The sequence below is a fragment of the Lipotes vexillifer genome, unplaced genomic scaffold (genome assembly GCF_000442215.2).
Source record: "Lipotes vexillifer unplaced genomic scaffold, Lipotes_vexillifer_v1.1 scaffold1041, whole genome shotgun sequence".
In the NCBI taxonomy this organism is placed as follows: Eukaryota; Metazoa; Chordata; class Mammalia; order Artiodactyla; family Lipotidae; genus Lipotes; species Lipotes vexillifer.
This window is the reverse complement of record NW_006775616.1, coordinates 821,642-840,619: the sequence shown is the minus strand read 5'-3', so window position 1 is coordinate 840,619 and position 18,978 is coordinate 821,642. Positions and strand designations below refer to the sequence as shown.

At 34.6% G+C, this 18,978-nt stretch overlaps 1 protein-coding gene across 2 annotated transcripts in view; it reads right to left on the bottom strand.

Moving 5' to 3' along the window:
- The window catches only part of CNTN6 (contactin 6), a 293,689-nt gene that overhangs the window by 79,913 nt on the left and 194,798 nt on the right, over window positions 1-18,978 (bottom strand). For both annotated transcript variants that reach the window (XM_007450034.1, XM_007450033.1), the window contains 2 exons: window positions 13,574-13,777; window positions 11,220-11,322 (listed from right to left, as the gene is read on the bottom strand). In XM_007450034.1, coding sequence (XP_007450096.1) covers window positions 11,220-11,322; window positions 13,574-13,777 — 307 coding nt within the window. The remainder of the gene's footprint in view (window positions 1-11,219; window positions 11,323-13,573; window positions 13,778-18,978) is intronic.

Below are 18,978 nucleotides of genomic sequence, written 5' to 3'. Positions count from 1 at the left end.
ATTTGAGAAAGCTTATATTTCTTCCCTGGATTTCTTAAATCTCATTATCCACAGCTTAAATCCAGGCCATACCAAGTTTTTAACTAGAAACTGGTACAGAGAACCTCTTTCCTAAGATGCTTATATTTGGGATTATTCTTAACTTGAACCTCATTTCAGAAAATCCTGTCAGTGGCCATTTTTAATCGAAGAGAGGGAAGCAGAATAACAAAACCAGCAAGGAGTGCCTTTGTTAAATTTTCAGATTTCAGCTAGCTCCTTTCATTTCCTCAACTTGAAATATTCATACAAAGAGCTTGGAATATAAGATTGTCCTGTGGGGATACAATATGGATAAATTCATGAGTTCTGTAGAAAAGCAATTTTACTGTTATGGAACAATGAAAATCTTTTTTTTTTTTTTTTTTCTGAGTGATCTAAACATAGTCATGATCCTGTTCTACTGGTCAGTGTGTATACCAGGTTTCCCTTGGGGGAAAAATGTTATCATGTGCATGTATTTATCTGGTATTTGACACTTGACACTACAGTTGCTGCAGCCAGTTGAAAAGCCACAGGTGGTTTGGATGTAAGAGCAGTGGTAGCAGAATAGTACTTACATGTAGAGTAAAAGGACACAGGTGAGTTTTGCGTAAATGAGTGCAAATTGCCTAACATCTATGAGTGCAAATTACCTAACATCTCTGAGCCTCAGCTTTCTCTTTATAACTAGAGGTAACAATGGGTACGTAAAAGTCTTCTTGAAAGGATAAAATGAGGATATACTATGAGAATACATTCTGAAATATAAAGTTTGAACCAATAATAAAGCTTACTAAGTCGCCTTATTACCATGATCATCACATAGGGACAGGAAGGTACTATCATCCAAAGAGTCCCTAAGACTTTATTGCTATTTTCTACTCCACAATGTAATAATTTGAACATGAAACATAAAACTGGAGCCCATAATTCAAGGTGTGGTAGAGCCGAAAATGATACTGCACTTAGCAGTTAATTGACAGCTTCTCCATAATGTTTTATTAATACATAATATTAACCCTAAATAAATACTTCACCAATCATATGAGTGCTGTGTTGCACTACAGCAGAGAAAATGATAATTTGGTTGAGGTAGGTTCTCGAGGCACATGTTCCTTCAGAATTATGTTCAAAATTATTACTCCTTAAGAATTATACGGCTTGACCTTAGCTCTGCTCATAATCATAAACTTTCATATAAAGGAGACATTGTATATGGTTTGTTATATTTAATCATTCTATTATTAATAGATCTAACATTTATTGAACACATTATATGCCAGGCACTGTGCTAAGTGCTTCATTGAAACCATATAATAATACCATGAGACACAGTACTATTGCTATTAACATTTTGTAGATGAGGAGATTGGGACTAGAATACGTTGAGTAACATGCCCAATATAACACAGTAAGTTTTCAAAGAAAAGTTTTGAGCTAAAGTCCGTCTTTCCATAATGAGCTCTAAACCACCATGTTTTTCTGCTCCTGCATGAACTAACCAGCTACAACATGAGAATCAACTTTTTAGTCTGTATAATGTGTGCTTAGAAATATATTCTTCACCTAATGAGCTAACATGTTTTATAATCAGTGGGTAGAGTTCCTTTTGTCCAAGGGCCAGAAGATGAAATCATAGAGTTTTTTTTTTAACATATTGAGATGCCTCCAAATTCCAATAAAGGTTCTAGAGATGGGTTTCAAGGTCAGCTGGAAAAAAGGAAGTAACTTCTTTTCCTTCAGCTCAGTTCCAACTTGGATTTGAAATCTTTCTCTCCTGCAATTGCCAGTTACTTAAAACGTAAGAACTGTAGGTCTCCTGAGAAAAGTGGTGATAGACAGGAATGGAAAGGATGAACAGTCACTTGCAGAAGTATATATATTCTTCTTGGATGATTTTTAGAACCTTTAAATTAATTTAGTTTTGGAAACAGCAGTGTAAAAATCCAATTTTGGTTTTTGAAATAGAAAAAGAATGAAAGGAATGTTTGACATTGAATTCAGCAGGTGTGTAAGATCAAAAGAGACCCAACTTGTAACCTAGGGTCCTGGTCTTTGAAAGTGGATCCTGTGCAGTGGTTCTTCAGGAGAATTTGGCAACATGTATCAGAAACCTTAGCTTTTATATTCCTGTTATCCAAAAATTCTAATTTTTAAAAAATATACTGAGGAAGTTCACATGGAGATGGGCAAAATATAGCCACAAGAATATGCATTACATCATTATTCATGACAACAAAAAATGAAAACAAAATGAAAGGAAACTAAATGTCCACCAGTAGGAGACTGGCTGAAAACATACATCTGAATACCCCACTGTCATTACAGTTGAGGGTACAGAAAACTGTTTAATGACCCAGAGATACATTCATAGTGTACATTGAAAAAAATTTTTAAAGCATTTTACAGAAGAATATGCTGAAACAATTTGAGCAGCAAAATAAAGCAATATTGGATTATGACCCAAAGTATGAAATAAATACTAATCAATACTGATATAAATAAAGGATTGGATAAATTAATAAATGAGGAGGGAGAAGTGAAAAATCTCCAATGAGGAAGAATTCCAAATAAATTACATAGATTAGAGGAGGTGTAGCATGACTCCCTACTCATTAGGTGTGGACAGCACATATTAACCTCCTTCCAAAGACTCAAATGTAAAGAGAGAAAAATGAGTACGTTTATGGTGGAGAATCCTGACAAAACTGCTTCCGCCAGGTGATGAAGGGCAGCATCAGTAGCCATAGATCATTGTGATAGAGAGTAACCTTAATATGATGTGTGAAAATGGCACCTTACCTTTGTAGTCTTCTTACCCAGGACCCATAATCTCAGACTAATTATAAGAAAAATAGTAGACAAATTCTAATAGAGGGCCATCCTACAATAAAACTGACCACCACTCCTCAAAACTGTCAGGGTAATCAAAAACAAGAAAAGTCTGAGTCACTGTTACAGCCAAGAAGAGCCTAGGGAGACAAGAAAACTCAATGTGGTATGTTGGATGGAATCTTGGAATAAAAAAAGGACATCAGGTAAAAAAAAACCAAGGAAATTTGAGTAAATTATGGACTTCAGTTAATTAAAATGTATTCATGTTGGTTCATTAATTGTAACAAATGTACCATCTTAGTGTAAGATGTTAATAATAGGGGAAACTGTGTGTGGCATTATATGGGATCTCACTATTCCCTCTGCTCAATTTTTCTGTTCTAAAACTGTTATTTCAAAAGTATTAATTTTGAAAAAAAAAACAAAGTATTGATGAAATGGGAGAAAAAGAAGCAAGAATCTTCTATTTCTAAGAGATACGAAGGACCCCTTCAATAACAGTCTAACGTTAGTTCTACCAAGGGAATTGAGAGTGACTGTCTCCAGTCTCAATTTAACAAGGAGTAACCTGGGGAAAAGATAATCGGGAAAGCTCCCAGAGTGACAATCCTTGAATCTTCCTTCATTGAAAGTTTGTAAGCAAAGAGCAGATCCCAGGAAAAATGTGTGATCACATATTGTTACACCAATCCTATTTTCAGTAGCCTGCAAACTCCCTGGGGCCTTTATATCATCTTTATTTCCCCAGGGCCTAGCCTAGCATCTGCTGCCAGGAGAATTCCTTTTGACTAAGTGAAGGAATAAAGGAATTAATTATTGAATGAGGTATTTAATGCATATTTGCTAAGTTAATAGATACTCTAGCTTGATTTGCCAAATGAATAAATGCGGGAATGTCAATAATCCTTGTAAAGATTAAACACATTATTTAGAAATGGTAAATCCATTGTTCTGAGCAAGTCCTTGAGGATTGTGTTAGCACAGAAATAGAATGCAGAAACCCCTTCTCTCCTTCCTATGTATTCCTTTTTACCTCCTCAGCCAAAGCAGCACTGACAATGACCACAATTAATAAAATTGTTATAATTTATTGATTGCCTTTTATAAGCCAGGGACTCTGGTAGGGAAGTTTAATAGTATTTCCAGTCCTTACATCAATCCTATTCTCTCTGTCGTCTGTCTATCTATCTATCTTATCTATCCATCTATCTATCTAGTTTTTACCTTTGTTTTACAGATAAGAAAACTGATCATAGCGGCCCAACTATTGACAGGGGGTCTGAGAATTTAAACCCTGATCTCTTTGAATTCAAAGTCTGTACTCTTTCCAGAACACAGTGTTGCCTTGAAATGTTAGTAAATCTGCTGATAAATCTTTCAGCCCCAGGGTGACTGTGTGTGTGACTGTGTTTTTGTTGAGGGGTTACTATCTTTCAATTTTTCAAAGATTGGCTTGAACATTTGTCAGTTCTCAGATTTGCATGGACTTTATCATACTATTTTATGCCAAGCAATATAAGATCATGACAAAAAAGCAAAGCAGTTAGTGAGAACCTAATGAGTAGGCTTCAGTATACATTGTGGGGCAAACGAGACAAGCTATGTTAGGAAAATAGTCTGCCCTCTATCCATTCAACTCAATGAGGAAAATAAAAAAGCTAAACTGCTTATTAGACATTCGAATGGGACAATTTTAAGATATCTCTCTGACTTTTTTTTAAACCAAATGTTAAAAGTCTGAAAAATTTGAATGTACCTAGTTTGATTTTAAAATACTACTGTCATCTTGAGTGTCTTGAGCAACCTTTCTGTGGTATGATCTGCAATGATGTCCATATGTGTAAAAAGAGAAGCAAAATCAAATAGCTGGTCTGTCATCTGAAAGTTCTGGAATAGATCAAAACATCTTGGTGAGACTTCAAGTTTATTGCTTGATATTAATAGCCAAGCTGAGTATCTTTTTCTTCATGAATTAGAAAAAATAAATAAGATATACATGTATAAAGGGCTTCCCTGGTGGCGCAGTGGTTGAGAGTCCGCCTGCCAATGCAGGGGAGACGGGTTCGTGCCCCGGTCCGGGAAGATCCCACATGCGGCAGAGCGGCTAGGCCCGTGAGCCATGGCCGCTGAGCCTGCGCATCCGGAGCCTGTGCTCCGCAACGGGAGAGGCCACAACAGTGAGAGGCCCGCGTACCGCAAAAAAAAAAAAAAAGATATACATGTATACATAAATATAGTCCTCTGTGTGAAGGCTCCAGAACACATAGGAACATTTAGTGCAGCGACTAATTTTATTTACATTCCAGAGTATTGACAGCAACATTACTAAATTAAGATTCACACACAAAAAAGAAAAGTAAATATGTTTGGTTGTTTACAAGAGTGGTAGGAGAGTTATGAGGGATATCAGTTTAACTTCTTTACTAAGAGCAAAGGCCTATATTTCCTTGAGAGGAGACACACAGATCTATAAGTCAATCATACTACATTTGCATAGCACCTATCCAAGGAGTTTCTCAGGTATTTCACAATATAATTAATTTGCAGCTTAGATAATTAAGAGTCTGCCATGTTAAACAAATGAGACAAAAGTGAGAGTTGAAAGCTTTGATCATGTCAGCTCTGAAACTCCAACATAGAAAGTGAGTTGCATGTCCCCAAAGTCATAGTAATTAAAGTTCAAGCAGGTATCTGAAGTTTTGTCTTAATTATTCTATACTCACATTAGCCTGTGGTGATTTGAGGTGGTTAAGGTCTATGAGTAAACACTCTAGCCAGCCTTCTATAGACCTCACTCTCTATACTCCCTGCCTGAATGATTGCAGCAGACTCCTAGGTTGATTGGCATGTTTTCTGTGCTCTCCCCAATCATCTACCCCAGATTTTTATAAATGGTAGATATTACCATCATCACATACAAACCAGTGGGTTGTATGCTCCACAATGGCCCTGATTGACTTTTAGAAACACTTTTTTCTTCTCATTCAAAAGCAACTTGAATTTTGAAAAGGTTATCTTTTGAATCATTAAAAAAATTTAATGTATAAAATTGAACTCACTTTTTTGCTGAATTATTAGTAATTACAGAGAATCTAAATGGGAAATACATCCATAATTTCATTCCCCAAATAACATCCTTTTACCATTTTGCTGAAATGTTTCAAGCCTTTTTTAGGGAAAACATTTACAGAACTGAGGGCTAACTACATCTGCACATGGGGAATTAATTCGTATATTAAAAGGATAATTTGATGTAAATATCAAACGGCTATGAGCATTGAAGTTGGAATCAGTGATATTTAGATTTGAATCCCAGATTTACAACTTATGTTTATCAAGTCATTTCATTTCTCTAAACTTCACCTTATTTACCTTCACAATTAGCCTTAAAAAATACCTGGGTTTTAGAGATGTGGGATTAACTGGAACTATATTTACCCTGCTGGGAACAATTAGAAAACTGGACAAATATAATGGGAAACAAACCTGATTCCTGAGATCTAACAATGGGTAGCACAAAACTGTGATCCCTAAAGGAGGGAAAATGTATGAAGTAAGCCATTGGTATCCCTGATTTTTGACCTATAGGCACTTTCCAGAACACGGTATCAGGGAGCAAACATAAATAGGACAAGACTGCATCCCTGAGTTGAGGAGACACAGGTGACTGAAGTGGCTGGGATTGCAAAGCAAACTATCAGGATGAGGCTAGAAAAAGAAAGTGCTCCAAAAATCTACATAAGAGTGTCACATGAGGCTGGGCAAAGAACAAATTTTAGAGCTCAAACAGGGCTAGAAGATGTTAGAGTTCCACCAAGCCCGAGAAGAGAGACTTAGCAAACATTTAGAGCATTCAATTGGGAGATGCATCTTAGAAGTAAACAGGCCTTAGACTAACATCTACTCTATATCTACCCAAGGAAGCTTAATAATAAGCTATAGAAAGATGAGATTCATCATAACTTAACTTCTATCAATAAAATCCAATACTTGAAATAAATATACCACAATGCAGCATTCAATAACACAACATTTATCATGTCTCTAATTCAATCTAAATTACTAGATAAACTAAAAAGCATAAAAAATAGGAATCATGATAAGAAGAAAAAACAGTCAACAGAAACAGATCCATAAATTACAGAGATTATAGAATTAGCTAGCAAGGACATTCATACCATCAATAGGGCTCCTGAATGATAGCTGGGGGTTACAGGTAAAGAAACTGCAAACCTCAGTCTTTAATTAAGAAAGAGTCTCTAGGGAAACCCAAAGACAAGAGGAAAAACAAAAACAAAAACAATGGAGGAAATTTTAGCCTCTGACACCAGAACTACAGCAAACAGTAAACACAGCCTAACTCCGTGCCAAATAAACATAAAAATTTACACCAAAATCTAGTGTAAAATCACTTCTTTTTACCTGTTACATCATATCTAGGTTTCAGCAACTACAAAAAATATATAAAAGGCCCATTGACAAGTACAAATGCAGAGACAAAGCAAGCATTGGAACCAGACTCAAATCTGGCAAATATTTTTAAAGTATCAGACTGGGAATTTAAAATTTCTAAGATCAATATGTTAAGGGCTCTAATGGAAAAAGCAGACAACATGCAAGAACAGATGATTAATGTAGCAGAAAAAAAGGAGATTCTAAGAAAGGGTCTGGGGGATGGTGGTGTGATTAATTGGGAGATTGGGACTGACGTATATACACTAATATGTATAAAATGGATAACTAATAAGAACCTGCTGTATAAAAAAATAAATAAAATTTAAAAAGAAATTATAGACATAAAAACACTGTAATATAAATGAGAATGCCTTTGATAGGCTCACCAGTGGGCTGAATGTGATGAAAGAAAGAGTAAGTGAACTAGAAGAAATATCAATAGAAACTTCCCAAACTAAAATATGAAGAGAAAAAAAAAATGAAACAAACAACAGCAGCAAAAGAATGGAATATCCAAGAACTGGGGTCAGTTACAAATGGTGCAACAGATGTCTAATGGGAATACCAGAAGGAGAACAAAGAGGGAAATGAACAGAATAAATATTTGAAATAACAATGACTGGAAATCTTCCAAAATTAATGACAGCCACCAAACCATAGACCCAGGAAGCTCAGAGAACAACAAGCAAGATAAATTCCAAAATAATCTACCCATTCAAGAGAAAGAATATTCCCAGGGATAAAGGGAATTATTTCCTAATTACTTAGGAAGTATTTCCACAAAGATTTAATGAAAACTAGTCAGTATTTCAGGAACTGTTGTAGGTCCTAAAAATAAAAAACTAAATAAGATGTGGCATTGACCTGTGTTATTTTTTCTTTTTTTGTTCCTCTTTCCTATTCACCTATCCACCTACTGATTTCCTTACTCCCTCCCTCCCTACTTTCCCTCCTTTCTCTTATTAACTAAAATATATAAACCTTAGTTTCGTGAATGTGTAGTTTATAGCATAAATAGTAGTCAGTAGTTAGCAAAAGTGTTTAGAAACATTGTTAATAAGAAAAAGAACTTTGGTTCTATTCCTCACTGAACCAATTAGCTTGTTTCAGTTTGGGGTTTATCGAACTTATTACAGAGAAGTGCAGTACCTCAGAAAGTGAACAAGTAGATTTAAAAGGATTTATACAAAGCAGTCCCAACATTTGGAAAAAAACAAACAAAACCAAGTGCTGAACAGCAATATTTTTATAAAGAGCTGTCAGAGAACATGATTATAATTATCATTCAATAGTTTGTAAAATGCTTGGCAATAACTCTGCAAATAGAGATTTATAATTTAAAAAGTGGTTTGATTTTGTTCTTTTCAGATTGTTATTTATGCCTATCACGTAATTAATTGTCTAGGGAGTGCATTGTTTTTATGTTTGTTAATGTTGCAGATTTTAAAAAGTCAGTAAAGTATTTGGTACATGTCAATTTTTTTTAATGGACTAGAAAGCTTCTTCAGTATGTTTGCAATGTTTCAACTACAGTGCAACTTGTTTTCTGATAACTATTGGCGAGCATATATAAAAACTCTTTTTGTTAGTAGCTAAAATTTGTATAATATTTTCCGAAGTATACAAAACATTTTCATACACATTCTGTTCATTTGAAGAAATGAGAACTAGATCTGCACTTCAGTTACACAGAATATATGTTTCTTATACATGACATTTTAACACTATCTCTTTAACCCTGTGGATGCTTTGGACTTTCCATTTTAACCCCTAGGCATTTCAATTCCATATTAATAATTTAATAAATGTAATTTCAACATTAATTTTGGCAGGTTTTTAAGCATACTCCATTAAATCAATTATTTCCTTGACAGTTTTCTATGAGGTGCAATTAAGTAATTCTCATCATTTTCCCATTCTTCCTTAATTTTATTTCATGTGCAGTAGTTCCTTTAGGTATAAACTTAACAATGAATGTATACTTTATCATTCAGGTTTTTTTCTGTACATACACATCGGACTTGCCATGTTTTTACATGTATTATCCACTCGCATCTTCAAAACAGACACAGGAGACAGGTATCATAACATTTTTGGGGTGAGAATATGGAAATTCATAAAGCTTAAGCAGCATGTTTGCTGATGGTCAGACAACTCTTGAGAAAATTGGGAATTCAATCTGCCTCCTCTGACTTGGAGAGCAGTTATCTTAACCATTTACTCAAAACTTTCTAAGTTCAGAACTTCAAATCAGGTGGGACTAAATCTGAATCGCCCTCTCTTTCTTATCAGAAGCATAAAATTGAACAGGTTACTTGTACAATCTGAGCCTCATTTTACTCATATATAATAAAAATATTATGTACCCTGCATAATTATGAGGATTATGTATGTCATATAAATTCTTAGTTATAAATGATTAACAAATGAAATTTATTTACATGAGATTCTTGAGAACCAGCCTGAATCCTTTTCAGTTATTTATTATATGAGTATTTTTTAAGTTAAAGGAATCCATATTTCCTGATGCCAAACATGACAGAATAAACTATTAATATTATTTTTAGATACTGTCTTTCATTGGTTTTCTTTTTAAATAAATCAACTAATTGTCAAAGTATTTTGCTGACATTTTATGTTTTTTGTATACTTTATTTTCTGAGAAAGCTTGAAAATGGTGAAAGTTCATCATGTCTTAAAAGGCAGGCGAACAAAAATGGACAAAGCCTCAATTTGTCACTTTTTAAAGAATAATTTAATCAATAAATTATTTATTGGACAATACTGTGGGACCAATATTGTATAAAAATTAAATATGGTCTCTTAAATATATGAAAAATGGTTAACCTGAGAAATTTAAAGAGCTACAAGATTTCATATATAGAAAGGAACCTAAAAGATTTAGTAACCAGCATTATTTGGATTGCTCAGTATATTTACTTAATAATAAGATGCAGACTTTTAAGGATGTTTTCCATAGTTTGGAATGTAAGTCACTATTTCTGAATGTGAGGCCCACATTACAAATAGACTCTGGATTTATGAGTAAGCCCTGAAATGTGGTAGTGAGAGTCAGGTCCTTTACTCTTCAAAGTATGTTCTGTAGACAAGAAGAATCACTATTACCTCGGAGCCTGTTAGATATGGAGCAATCAGACATCACCCCAGGTCTACAGAATTTCAATTTAACTGTGCCCCCAGATAATTCATATGTACATCAATGTTTTAAAATGGCAAATCTGATTTATCTGTCACTTTGTTACTTCATTCTGGTGTTTATGGGCATAAAAATAAAATTTGAATATTGCCAAAAAGCAAAGAAATGTTCTCAATATTCCATGCACAAAAGCAGATATTTGGCTGCTTCAAAGCTTTCCAAACCTACTGCTGATAAACACTTATCTGAGTAAAATAAAATGCCTCCACTGCCAGGACAGGTTTGGCTCAATTCTAATTATCCACTATGAACAATGGCTTTTAGTTAGTCTTATTTTGGACACTAGCAGTGCAGGTTTTTCATTTACAAGAGTCACTGATTAATTAAGCAAGGAGACACTCCAGGCAATATATTTCTGGATGTAGGATGAGATGGAGTGAAGGATACGTGGGAAGTTTAGTGACCTGCTCACCGTCTTATACAAGCTCACTTATTCCTTTGCAATGTGCTGCCTAAACGGGTTTCATTGTGCTCAAACTCAAGTAAATATCGGCTCATTTGGGGAAATTGCCGCCCCAATCACTTTCAGAGTATTAGGCATGTTTGTTTAAAGTCCAGTCAGAAAGTTTCACTTTTGCCCAGCATTTAAAGTCTATTTGCTAATTTACCTTAGAGCAGTGTTTGAATACCAAAATACTCATTTGTTTTAATTAAAACAACCAGGAAAAAAACAAAAAACAAAAAACCTTACTTTCCAAGGGCAAAGCATTCCAGTTTTATAGATGAATCCTTTGCAGCTTGAATAGTTTCAGGAAAATGCACTTCAATCTTTGGTTCATATTCCCCCATCACACCTGTTAAATACCAAAAGAGCTGGCAGCATTTCTAGAGAATAGAAGTTTTCTATGAAAGAAATGCTTTATTTACCAAAATCTGATTATTCTGTCGATCAATTAACAATATTTTTCTATACTATAATGAGTGACAGAGGGCAAGGAAACCTCATGATGCTATTTAAGGAATTAGTTTGTTCCTCTCTCCCCTAAAAAATAAATATTTAAGGTATATCAAAGTATCAGAATAGAGGCATTCCAAATTTCCCTATATTCCACAACAGCATCTTAAAGAATTAGAATTTCCAATTAAGAACTGAATATACCCAACTTTAAAATGCTTCTGAGTTATCAAGCAAGTTTCTTCTCTAGAGATTTCTTGGATCTTTCACCCGTTCACAGAACTCATGGGCCAGATCTGCTTAGGAATGAAGAAGTTTTTAGCTAACACTGTGTAATAGATCTGATACAGCACCTCAATCCAAAATATCAGTACTTTTGCAGCAAAACCTTTGAAGTAAGTAGTTGGGATAAATAAAGACATAAATATTCTTATGTCAGTTTATTAAGGTTTTACCACTAAATGAGTTCACTGTACCCTTATAAAAATTTATTTTAATAATTTAAAAATTTTCAAAAGGAATTATGGATACGGGCTAAGATAAGACTAAGACAATAGTCTAAGGTATTGTAAATATGCTATCTACCAGAAGAGTTGGAAAAAGTAGAAATGTATCTCCAGGCTATCCTCATTAACTTGATTAATTTAATCAGCAACAAACTGTTGTTTAAAATGTTTAAATTTCTTTAAAACATCTTTAAAAATGTTGAATCTCTTTTATTTTTACTTATATACCAAACACCAGAATAATACATTCCTAACATAAATGATTTATTGGTGGCCAGTACAAGTACACAAAAAAGTGAAATTTACAAAATACATATAAAATGAAAATACCTCATTTTTAAGACCTTAATCATTCCAAACATTCAAAGAGGCTGTGGTTGAGGAGGTCAAGAGTATTACTTCATTCAACTCAACTGGTAAACTTTATGTTTTCTATTTCTTTGACATCTGATATTTCTTGAGTGACTACTTTTAGAAGAGTTTTTTTTTAAAATATGTATGATGCTTCTGGTCATTTTTTACCACAAATGTTGAAAAGAATAGAGAAGATGGAAGAATGAAGGAATTAAGAAGAGATAAAGAGGAAACTAAGAGTAGATGGGGGAAGAAAGGAAAATATGGTAGCGTTTCTATGCATATTATTGGCTCATGAGCTCTTGCAGTCATGAAGAGAGTACTCACTGAAGGGGAGAAATTGGACGTATGAATAAATCTAGTGGTTGCTGAATTCTGAATTAAGACCGTGAAAATATATTTGAGTGGTTAGTGATTATAAAAGCTCTGTCATAAGTACGTCCTGTAAGGAGCTAGTTCCATGATTCTTTATCCATCATTAACATTGTATTCCTGCTTTTCTTAAGCTCCTTAGAGAGGAGAAAAACTCTATGCAGTGTTACATTTCAAGTCCAGAATCTGATCACAAAATGAATCAACAGATTTTCCATCTTTACATTTCCCACTGTGAATATGTAATTAAAGAATCAACTAGGATTTTTCTACTTCAGTGACTTCCTTAGGTTTTCTAACTCTCTAAATCTTGTGCCAGCTTGACTAAACTACAAAACTCATCAGAGACCAATCTGAATTATGTTCCTTGGAGGAATATAATTAGTATGAATCTTGTGTTTCATTTTTCTTTGGAATGCTCATAAGTAATGTTGACTTGATTTACTTTCCTTGGATCTGAATCGTTTACCTGCCTTGCCAACTAGGAAAATAAAGGGTGAAGAAAACATACAAATACGGAAAAGAAGGAGGCATTAAAGAGAAGCTGTGTCATATGCCCACTGAAAATATATTAATTCAGTCAATAAGTTTGGCAGCACCCACACATGTCTACACACCTGCCTACTCTCCCAAACAAACATTGTTTTTTTAAACAAAATACTTCTTAAGCAAAGAAAAGATGATCTGTTCCAATGCCAGAGAAGAAATGGCACAGTATACCCAGAATCATCTATACTATGCTATGTGGATAAATTATATAGTTTTATTTTTTGTGATTTTCATCATCTTGTGAATTAAACCTCGCCTCATAGATGATATGGCTCCACTGAACCAGAGGGAAGCAGAAAGCTCTACAGATCTCCCCAGGCTTCAAGATCCACAGATAAAGTATATCCCTAAGATAACTCATCATCTTACCATCAGTACGCTGCACTAATGGAGTGGGTGGTCCTTGAACACTTCGCTGGGCTTCTATGTTTGTTATGTAGCAAGTGTAGTTGCCAACATCTGATGGCTCCACTTTGGCAATGTACAAGTTTCCTGTCTCTTGTGAGACAAACCGCCTGTTGTCCTCTTGGACATATAAGGGGTTATCATTGAAAGTCCACGCATAAGATAAACCTAGAAAACAGAAAAAATAAGTATTATCCTTACTGTATTCATTCTTACCTGAAAGTTCTGTGCCCTACTTCTCCATAAGTAGAATACAATCATACCCCTGTTTGTCCAGTTTATGCCTGTTGTCCTGCTGTAATTGTCATATTCCCTTATAGTTAAATATATCCCAATTTGGATGATACAGTCTCCCTATCCATCACTAGCTTTGTGTAATTAAGGATGTGATGATAGGATGTCAAGGGAATAAGTGAATGAACTTATTAAGAAAAGCTATAAGATATAAAATACTAAGGACTCAAAATACACTGAATTTCTCCAGCAATGCTTATGTTGAAGCAGTGTTTCTCAATTTGCAGTCAGAAGGATGCCTGCATTAATCATGTTTAGGTGTACTTGCTAAAAATTTAACTTCAAGATGTAAGTTCAAGGACTCTACCACTGATCTTGGAATTCATTCATTCCATCATTCAATCATTACATAATTTCTCAACACCTATTTTGTGACCATTTTCAGACTTAGAATACAGCAAAGTAAAACCTATGCCGTATAAAGCTTAACCAGTTAAACTAGTTACAACTAGTGTGGATAATGTCAATGTGGGATGATATGTGCTTTGACAGAAGCATTGTAGGGAGCCCATAGAAGGAAGCTAGAATGATCTGTGGTCAGAAAAGTCTTCTGAAAATAATTCCATGTTAGGGACTTTCCTGGCGGTCCAATGGTTAGGACATTGCCTTCCAATGCAGGGGGTGCAGGTTAGATCCCTGGTCAGGAAGCTAAGATCCCACATGCCTTGCGGTCAAAGGACCAAAACATAAAAGCGGAAGCAATGTTGTAACAGGTTCAATATAGACTTTAAAAATGGTCCATTCATCTGTCGATGCATGGCACAAGGAGATCAGCTCAGTGTCCACCTAGAGGGGTGGGATAGGGAGAGTGGGAGGGAGACGCAAGAGGGAGGAGAAATGGGGATAAATGTATATGTACAGCTGATTCACTTTGTTATACAGCAGAAACTAACACACCATTGTACAGCAATTATACTCCAATAAAGATGTTTAAAAAAAATGGTGCACATTAAAAATATCTTAAAAAAAATATTTCCATGTTCAAACCAGAAGGATGATTGGGAGCTATCCAAGCAGCAGATGAGCAGCCAGACATTGCTCAGAGAATAAAAGCTTGAAGATGAAAAAGAACATATCAGTTTTGCTGAACATCAATCAATCTCTGGAACTCTTATATATAAATATGAATATAAATATAGAGAGACATATATAATTGATATAATGAACATACTGTAAAATCCACAGATCCTAAGTGTTCAGTCCAATTAGTTTTAACAATCTAAAACCTATGAAACCACCCACCCAAAATAAAATATGGAACATTTCCATCTCTTCAGGAATTTTCTTATGTCCCTTCTGGTCAATCTCTACCATTGTAACAACTACCTGATTTCTATCATCATATATTATTTCTGCCAGTATTGGAATTTCATAAAAATGGAATCAAAAGAGAATGTACTTTTTTTTTTCAATTTTTATTTTATATTGGAGTATAGTTGATTAACAATGTCGGGTTAGTTTCAGGTGTGCAGCAAAGTGATTCAGTTATACATATACATGTAGCTATTCTTTTTCAAATTCTTTTCTCATTTAGGTTATTACAGAGTATTGAGCAGAGCTCCCTGTGCTATACAGTAGGTCCTTGTTGGTTATCAATTTTAAATATAGCAGTGTGTACATGTCAATTCCAAACTCCCATTGTACTGTTTTGTGTCTGGTTTCTTGAACATATTTTAATGTTCCCCTATGTAGTTGTGACTACCAGTACTTCTTTCCTTTTTATTGCTGAGTGGGATTCCATTTTATGAATATACCAAAATGTGTTTGGCTGCTTTCTTCTTGAAAAACATATGAATTATTTCCATCTTGGGACCATTGTATATTAGGTTGAAATAAACATTCTTTTCTAAAACTATCTGTGGACTTTTCATTTTTCTTCATTAAGTTCTTAGGAGTGAGCCATAGGATAGATGCATGTTTTACTTTATAAAAAACTACAGAAGAACTTCCCAAAGTTGTATCAGTTGATATCACCATCAGCAATATATGAAAGTTAGAGTTGTTCTAAATTTTTGCAGAAATTACGTGTTGTCATTTTTTATTTTAGCCAGATATCTTTGAGCAAAGGAAAATATTCTCATGGATTAAGGTTTTATAAGTGTGGTACTATATGAAGGTTAAAAATTATACATATTGTGGAAACTAGGTAGAACTGAACTTATGTCTAGGAAAGTGGAAGAATATAAATGGTTCAAAAATGACCCCTACCCCCTAATAAGTGGAAGGTATAGGTGCTGGGGGTGAAAAGGGGGATATACTAGTTATGGTTAAAATATCTTCACCTGTAGATGAATTTGGACATCACACGCTTAGAAATCACAGCTCATAGGAGAGCACCTGAAGCAACTAGGGGCCTCTTGTCCAGACAGAAGTTGCAGGTCATATCTGTCATCTGCACTTACATTAAAACTGGTGCAGAAGCAAGACATGGTAGAGACCAAAAAAAAAAGGCTAATTATTTCTGGTGTGATCTAGCAGTCTTTTCCAGATAGAAGCAGACCACCTGAAACATTCTTCACTAGTCGTACTGATTTAAAATTGTCTAAAGGATGAGGAAGCAATACAGATTGACAGCTATTCTGACCTTAAACGTGATCCATATAGAAAAACTTTTGAGAAATTGGGAGTATGGGAATTTTGCCATTTTTATCATCCCTTTCACCAAGAAAAAAAGACATAAAGCATTAACAATACACTTAGGAAACCAGATTATTAAAAGAATATAAGAAAGGAGGATAGGAAGGAGAAAGAAGAAAAGAGTGGGTGTAACAAGAAAACAGACTAATAGTGAGGAGGAACTAAATCAAATCAAATCATCTATTATATGTTAAATTGTATATATTCTATATAATAGTATATTAAATTCTGACAACAATTCATAAATGATTTCAACAAAAATAAATTCATCTATACAGCCAGAACTCTGATCTCATTCTCAGGAGTGGAGAAGATATAAGGGAAATATATGACACGGGGGAAGAACAGCAACAAAAATGCCACTAAAGCATGAAATGTGCAAATGCACAAAGTGGCATTAAACCTATAAAAGTAGTGTTCAGGAAGAAAAAAATTCAAGACGCATCATTATGTGAAAAGCATGTTGTAAATCAAGATGTTTAGTATGATCCTATTAAGAGTTATGTATCTGTGTGTGAGAACTTGTATGTATATGTATGTATGTGTGTTCATATAAATTATTAAATTAAGAAACCTAAGAATGTATATAGTGGTTTTCTCAGGGTAAGGAGAAGGAATACCCTAGGTTTTCACTCTCTGCATAATGTGTTTTGCCATATTAGAGTTTTAATTACTATGTAATAATTGTGTAAATGGGAAAAAGAAGCAACGGGATGAAAATAGTATCAGGAAAGCTAAACACTAGAATGAAGCAGTGTTTTTACAACTTATAAGTTTTTATGACTTATAAAAAGTATGATGGATAATATTTTTTATTCTTACTCTGAACCGTTAAGACTGGAGTATTATGTTTTATTCAGAGCACATTAGGAAGCTTGTTAACATACAGATAGCTAATCCTCCTCCTAGCAATTTGATTTATTAATATCTGAGTAAAATACCATGGAATCTGTTTTCAACACCCTACAAATGTCTCGTGGTTGAACTGTAATATTATGTTCAGAGCACCCGTTATTGAGAGGGAGTTAAAAATCTCAAGTATATCGAGAGAGAGAAGCAAAACATAGCAAAGGCCAGAAGTTAGGACATCAAAGAAAGTGATAAGAACTTAGATATTGACCCTTGAGGGGGAAAATGGGAAGAATAATTGAACTGTCTTCATAGGTCGAATTGCTGTCATGTTCATAAAGGGCGAAATGAAGCCCTCTCCATTGATATCCAGAAGGCAAAAGTAGAACTTGCGGCTGTTGAAGGTTACAGAATGCTGTTTGACTGTATTAAGATACAGTGAAGACCAGTCCAAACTTTAGAGCTATACCAGCAGAAGATATATGAGATAACAAGTTTTCTATCATGAGAGGTGACCAAGCAGAGAATGGATGATTATTGCCTGAGGTATTGCAAAAAAGATTAATTTTTGCAGTGGATGGGAGGTTAAACCTGTGTTTCTATGAATGGTCTACTTCACCCTCAGTATTCCTTCGATTTTTCTAATATTCTATGCTTTTAGAAAAACTATGCATAAATACAATTCGCTTTTTATTTTTTAAAATATACTTTGACATTCTCGTCCTGTTTCCGGGTATTGAATCTTTGTTTTCTTTTTCAAGTCCCTACTGGAGTCTTCTATCATTTCATGTGGTCTCTTGCTTCTGAGTTTCTTTACTGATGTCCTTTGCTGTCTCACTTCTGAGCCTGTTGCTTTGTCTTTACCAAAGAGATGCTCAAAGGGTTTTGTTTGAAACTGGAGAGCCATCTAGATAGCAAAATTTTCTTTGGTATAAAGAGGAGGAAAAAACGTAATTCAGATTTCCCTGTTGTCAGTGACTCCTCATCTTTCGAACCTTCTATGGAATAAAGACAAATCTTGAGCAAATTCCCAGGGCTGTGTTCAGCTTAGGGATCTTTCATCAATACCTCTGTGGGGAGAAAAATAAGCTCTAGCTCTCCGAAATCCAAGGTAACCCCTTTCACTTTACAGAAATTACAGATTGCCGCTAGTGCCCAAGAACTCTTTGTATTCTTTACCCTATAATCTTGGGGCCAGAGGCTGTAATTTTCATCTCTCCCTTGCTGAATTCATTTTTACCTTAGCTGCTAAAACTTTTCAATCTGTTCCTACATGTGGTGTATCCTTCTTCAATTCTGGAATATTTAGAAGCTGCTCAAAGAATGTGGTTCAGAAATAAGGAGGATTACCTAAGGAATAATTTTTTTAAAAAGCTAAGAAGCACTTTTATTTCATACCTGTTTCATCATTCCCACAATTGGTTTTGTGAGGCTAATTGGCTATTGCTAATATGCCTGTCATATATATAGGGGAGGGTACTGGAACTAGGGGTATAAAAGTAATTTCCCAAAATCATACTGTTAACATGTGGAAAGGGGTAGAACTTGAACCTACATCCTTCTAATGTCAAACCCTTTGTTCTTTCCCT